The 6,825-nt window shown below is 39.4% G+C and overlaps 1 protein-coding gene across 1 annotated transcript; it reads left to right on the top strand.

The window, feature by feature from the left end:
* The first annotated feature begins 390 nt into the window (after window positions 1-390).
* On the top strand, window positions 391-1,389 carry LOC137028298 (trace amine-associated receptor 9-like). The gene has a single exon (XM_067397070.1). The coding sequence runs from the start codon at window positions 391-393 to the stop codon at window positions 1,387-1,389; it is 999 nt and encodes a 332-aa protein (XP_067253171.1).
* The last annotated feature ends 5,436 nt before the right edge of the window (window positions 1,390-6,825 follow it).

Here is a 6,825-nt window from a genome sequence, read left to right as displayed (position 1 = left end):
GAGTTGGCAAGTCGACTGAGATTTACCTATAACAGTGCAAATTAGTCTGTAAGTCATGTAGCTTCTATGAATTGCTCAAGCAACTTGTATAGTAACCAAACCAAACTGTCCATATGGTATAAATTAAAGAATAAACTAAATTCATAATTTTTATTAGGCCACACGCTACAGATGTAACCTCCCCATGCTTATGAATATTTAACTTATGGGTGTGTTTAAAACCAAAGCATCAATCCTCCTGTGTAGCCAGGTTTCCTTTAATATAAATGAATCCACAAAGTTGCCTGAATACCAAGACACCAAACCAACATCCTCCCACAGCTACAAAATGTTGCTATGAAGAAGTGGTCTTATTTTTGAGATTTGTGGTATTCCTAATACAGTTTTGAAATGCTTAACAGGGGAATGACAAATGCAGACAATCAAGCAATGGACTACTGCTTTTCAAACAACAATTTGTCATGCATCAAAGAAATCAAACCTGAAGTGGAGTATTTTGTTTTGTACATTTTTATATCTTTAGCATCTGTTTTTACTGTGTTTCTGAATCTGCTGGTGATCATCTCCATCTCTCACTTCAAGCAGCTTCACACTCCAACCAACCTGCTCATCCTCTCTCTGGCTGTGGCCGACCTGATTGTGGGACTGATTGTTATACCATTAATGGGCATCAGATTCATAGAGTCATGCTGGTACTTTGGAGAGACATTTTGTACTTTGTTCCCATTTATTCTTTATACTGTTGTTTCAGCATCTCTTGGTAATTTAGTTTTTATATCTATAGATCGTTACATTGCTGTGAAAGATCCTCTGCAATATTCAACAAGGGTCACCACGAAAAAAGCTGTTTTTTGTATCATTTTAAACTGGCTATGTTCAAGCATATATTCGGTTATCATGTTATACAATGCTATCTTCTATACAGAGAACCCAATTACATGTTATGGGGACTGTATTGTTACTGTCAAGTTTGAGTATGTTCTCACAGACCTCATTGTTTCATTAGTGGCCCCTTGTTCAGTAATAATATCTTTGTATGGGCAGATCTTCTGTGTAGCAAAATATCAAGCTCGGCTCATAAACTCTGTCACAAATGTCAGCAAGTCAGAAAAAAAGGCAGCAAAAACTCTGGGGATTGTGATAGCAGTTTATCTTCTATGTTGGATACCGTATTACATAGCCTCTCTTCTTCCAGGACATGATTCAAATGAATCAGATGTAATGAACATTATGTGTTGGATTATGTATATGAATTCTTGTATGAATCCCCTCATCTATGCACTATTTTATCGATGGTTTAGAAAATCAACTAAACACATTCTGTCTCTTAAAATATTTGAACCATCATCAGAATACTTAAGCTTATTCCCAGAGGTAAATGATCAGTAATAATGTGTAATGTTAAAGGCAAGAAAATGAAAAACAAATTGATTTCATGATGTATTTTGCTGGCCATACTGTGGTAGTTAATTTTATGTACTGTAACATCTATCAATAACAACACCTCTAGCAGTTGTCTGGTAATACGTTTAAAGGCAATACACTGTAAAACTGCAGCAGACACAATTGTATGTCAAGAAGTAAATAACTAAGAGATAAATAACTATAATAAAAAATATATATATTACACGTGGCTCCGTTTCTCCCAATGATAATGTTTACTCTGAATGACAAAAAACATACAGAATGTGAAAATGAGAAAATAATGTAGCCAAACAAAAAGGTTCAGCATTCAGACCTTTCGACATCTTTACTGTTTGACAACCTTATTTAGATATTAAGAAAAAGAAAAATTCCGCTATGTGCAATTAGATCATAGCAACAGAAAATTTACTAAGTAAATATTAATAGAAAATATCACATTTAGATTAGTTTTCTGATTGAACATTTATACTATTTCTATTATACTATTCTAACTTTTTTTCCTTTTGTACTATTTTTATGTTTCACTCTTTAAAAGACATGATCCTGGATCAACATATTTTGTTGATCCTGGAAAAACATTATTGTCTAAAAATTTAGTCCTAACAACTATCCCTCTCCCAACCCCTATCCCTACTAATAACTTATCCCTAAAATCAGAGGAAAATGATAGGTGAATAACACTGATGTAGAAGCACTAACACAGGTTGTAAGCCTAAACTTGATGTAAACTTGTCCCCCAAATCTGATGAAATTCACTAAACATTCACATTAATTTCACACCTTAAAGACAAAAGAAAAGAAAAGAGGGAGAAAGGGAGCTGGCCCTGGTAGAACGTCTAATATTACCATTTGCTAAGTATGTTGTTAGCAAAATGTTATTTTACAAGAATGCAGGGCTACTAAAAACTGCCCTTCAATGGAGCAAGAACTTTTTGCCTCCAATTGGTGTAGTTATGGCATCTTACAGCAGGGGGAACTTGGCTATGCAATCCAGACAAACCCTGGTGGGCTTGTACAGGAAGCTCAATAGTGCGGATTAAGTAGTAAGGCTCTAGTACAGCGGTTCCCAAACTTTTTTTCCTGCGCACCCCCTTCTATGTCACAACTGGGTTGGCGCACCCACAAAAAAAAAAAAAAAAAAAAAAAAAAAACGCAACAAAGCTTTGTTTTATCGCCATATAAAGACGCATGTTTAATCAAGCGCAAATAACCAGAACATGCATGACAATAACAACATCAACAAAGTTTCAATATAATGCAACAAAGCTACGCACAAGCTTCCACTTTTAAGAGGACCAGTGACAGACACAGGCTCAGTGGACCATGTAAACAGCGATGTTTTATTACCGTAATCCGACTAAAGTCAGACTCGAAGTAAACACATATCGAATTAAGACAGGTGGAGTATTCCTATTTTAGTCGCATTATTGGAGTGCAAAGTAGACATGTACACACCTTAATCACACTATTAACGTCATGTGGGAGTTTTTGCCACATTTTGCCACAGGACACAAAATACACACACGGCAGTGGCCAACCGTTTTGACGGCAAAAAAGAGAGCAAGCGTCAAGCAAGAAGCCACAAATCAAATTCCTCTCACCTCATCTCTCATCCAGTACCTCTGAGTTTGTCACAGTGGCATGAATAAAAGTTGCCGAATTAAAGTACAGGAGGCCTGTTGCTGGAGAATTTGTATCTACCGTTGTCTATTTACAGAGCCCCACATGAGAGAGAAAATAAAAAGTAGCCTGTGCTAAATCGTGCGAACGATTTACTAATTTGTTCCCTCTATGTATAAATCGAGGCAACAAATTAGTAAATCATGCACACAATTTTTATTTTTTTTCTTGCATGTCATGTGCGGGCTCCGTACCATATATGTATTTGCACGTATTGCATGTCAAATAATAAAATGCACTTGAAGCTTTCGTAAGATTAAAAATGAAAACACCCCAAACTGTATATGGCACGAACTGTCTGGTGATGATACGTGAAATTCTTAAGAGAACATCGGACGGCATGCCGTGGGGACGTAATGACATTTGCCATTAATCGATCTATGTTCTATAACATATAAAATGGGAACATGAATGGAATATTCTAAAAGCAACTCATGTAAACACCTTAATCATAATATTGTCTTATTCAGAATAAGGTCAGTAATTAGATTACTGCTGTCCATGTAAACGTAGTCAGTAACAGAAAGCATGGTTATTTTCAGCCGCGTAAAAGAAACATTGCAGCAATAGGCTATGAATGAAACGAGTTGGCACGCATATAGCCTAGCCTGCAGTGCATAAAAGAAGAGCAGTGTGTAGAAGAAGACAGCAGCTGTCTTCTTCTACGTTTCTATGAAAAACTAATAAATTATAGTTTTTTGTTTAAAATAAAAGCGATCACAAAGGAAATGTTTACTGTTCATGTTTTTTTATTGTATGGAAAAATCCCACTTAAAAAAACAGACCGCCATTACATTTTTCCTCTCACGTACCCCCTGGTGGCAGCTCGCGTACCCCTGGGGGTGCGCACACCACACTAGTGGTGTAGTGTGACAACTGTTTTACACAGCATTATGTGGGCTGTATCTACAGTGTAGGCCGTGTGTAGCACACATAGCCTATTCATAGTTTTCACGTGACGTCACACCCTTAAACGCCCACCTGAAGGGCAAAACAAGGCTTTCCTCCATTGCCCGGCAGTCATTTTTAGCAGTTTTGTAGTAACATCTAATGTTGTAAGACATTTTAGAATTAGGCCTATTATCGTTATTATTAAGATATTTTTAATCATTTTAATTTTAGACTTTTGGATTTGGAGTGGTTAGACTAGTTGACTTAACGAGTAAATAAACAGCCATTTATTATTATTATTATCAAATGCTTTAAGATTAATTTAATGCAATTAAAAAAAAAAAATTCAAATTCAATATACATCTTATTGATTATGCATACTTTGTACAGGCAAACAAAGGAACATATTAATGCAACACGAGGTTTCTTGTTTTTTCCATCAAAAACCATTATAAAAAAATGTGTTACGTTCATATTCTGGGCTCATCTGCTCGCCTGTTTATAGTATGCATCATCAAAAAGGGTTCAACTGAATTTGATCTTTTAATATCACTCTTTTAGTAAATTAAGACACTTTAAGGCGAGACACTACAGGTGAATAGGGATTTTTTTTTTTTTTAAATTAGAAGATATCACTGTGAAACTTCTCCAGTTTATTACTGGCATAAACATAAGAAAAAAAATGTATTACAAGTTTTGTGTAAATTTAAGTTTTAATATGCAAATGAGGCCTTATATACTTAAATATATGCTAATTTGCATACATTTCCAAAAACAAAATCTGAAAATTGGAAAGGTCCAGGTTTAAAATTTTTGGTTCTATTTGTTGACATATTAGATGAAAGGGCTTTTACAGAAGGGATTCTGGATATCTTATTTTGTGCTTTAGTAAATTAGAGAATACTGACAATAGCCTTAAAAAAAACTATTTTCGCCATGTTTTTTTGAGTAAAATGACCTGTAACTCAGGATAGGAATGATATATCAACAAATCCCTCTGTAAAAGCCTTCAGAATATAGCTAAGTATAAGTCTGGAAAAGTTGGTGCTTGTAGGTGCTACTGAAGTGGAGATATCTGACTCTGAGTGTGAGAAAAAAACGTCTCGGGTTACATCTGTAACCCTGGTTCCCTGAATAAGGGAACGAGACGCTGCGTAAGCGCTTTGGGAACGCCTCTGTGTGTTACGTCTTGAAGCACTCGTGAAATCGAACCAATAGTGTGACGGGACGTCAGAGCGGGTGACGTCACGGACCAGGAAACTATAAAGCACCCTTGAGAACAAAGAACGCCAGCTTCTGAAATAGGGATGAAGCAGACGCTCACAGGCGTGCTGGGAGTATGGCTAAGCTACGCAGCGTCTCGTTCCCTTATTCAGGGAACCAGGGTTACAGATGTAACCCGAGACGTTCCCTTTCATGGGAACATCGACGCTGCGTAAGCGCTTTGGGAACGCTATCCCAACTAGGCCATAGGACCAAATGCATGTCTGTTATCTCTTCAGGACGACAGTACTGAGGACCCTGGAGTGGAGCCCAAATCAAGGTTATAGAACCTAATAAAGGTATGCTGAGACGACCACCCAGCAGCCTCACATATGTCATTGAGGGGAACCCCTGACATCAAAGCCTTTGAGGCAGCCATACCCCTGGTGGAATGAGCCCGGACAGCCAATGGAGAAGGCTGCCCGGAAGACTCATAGGCAAGCGAGATGGCCTCGACCACCCACTTACTCATTCTCTGCTTGGACGCCGGACCTCCTTTGTTAGGAGATCCGTAACATACAAATAATTGTTCAGATTTTCGCCACAGGGCAGCTCTGTGGACGTAAGCATCTAAAGCCCTCACTGGGCAGAGCAGATTTAGTTTTTCCTGATCCGCATTTGCAAAAGGTGGAGGACAAAAGGCCTGCAGCACAATCGGCCCCGGGACACTTGTAGGGACCTTGGGAATATACCCAGGTCTCGGATGCAGAAAAGCTTTGACCATTCCAGGTGCAAAGTCTAGACATGAAGGAGCAACGGATAGTGCTTGTAAATCTCCAATTCTTTTGAGAGATGTTATGGCCAGAAGAAATATGGTTTTCAAAGTGAGAAACTTCTCAGACACTTCTTCCAAAGGTTCAAAGGGAGCCGCAGCTAACCCTTCCAACACAATGGCTAGGTCCCAGGACGGAGTTTTTGTGCGTACCACAGGCCTCAGCCTCTGAGTACCACGGAGAAAACGTATGACTAAAGGGTTTCTACCCACAGAAACGCCTTCTATTTTAGCGTGATAAGCAGAAATCGTCCGAGAATTTTTCTTGGAGAAATTGCAGTACATGACTGATGGAGGAGTGGAACGGATCCACCTGTAGTCGGCTACACCAAGTAGCAAACAGCTTCCACTTATACGCATAAAGTTTTCTCGTGGATGGAGCTCTGGAGTGGAGAATGGTCTCTACAACCTCGGTTGAGAGACCGGATTGTATGAGCTCGGCCCCCTCAGGGGCCAGGCCCACAGTTTCCATATCTCCGGGCGGGGGTGAACTATTGAGCCACCCGCTTGAGACAGAAGGTCCTGCCTGATTGGAATCTCCATGGGGGAGCCTTCTAAGAGGGATACTAGATCCGTGAACCATATCCGGGTCGGCCAGAACGGGGCTACCAATATTAGACGGACCCCGTCCCGTCGAACCCTCTCCAGAACTCCGGGGAGCAGAGCGATCGGGGGAAATGCGTACAGACGCAGCCTCGGCCACGTCTGTACCATAGCATCCAGCCCCAGAGGGGCTGGATGGGTCAAAGAATACCACAACGGGCAATGAGACGTCTCTTTCGAGGCAAACAAGT

This window comes from Chanodichthys erythropterus, chromosome 10 (assembly GCF_024489055.1).
Source record: "Chanodichthys erythropterus isolate Z2021 chromosome 10, ASM2448905v1, whole genome shotgun sequence".
In the NCBI taxonomy this organism is placed as follows: Eukaryota; Metazoa; Chordata; class Actinopteri; order Cypriniformes; family Xenocyprididae; genus Chanodichthys; species Chanodichthys erythropterus.
The sequence above is the reverse complement of the archived record's forward strand: the minus strand, read 5'-3'. Positions and strand labels throughout refer to the sequence as shown.

What these genes read in the sequence shown, in the direction of transcription:
- LOC137028298 (XM_067397070.1), top strand. Translation starts at nt 391, where the DNA reads ATGCTTAACAGGGGAATGACAAATGCAGACAATCAAGCAATGGACTAC.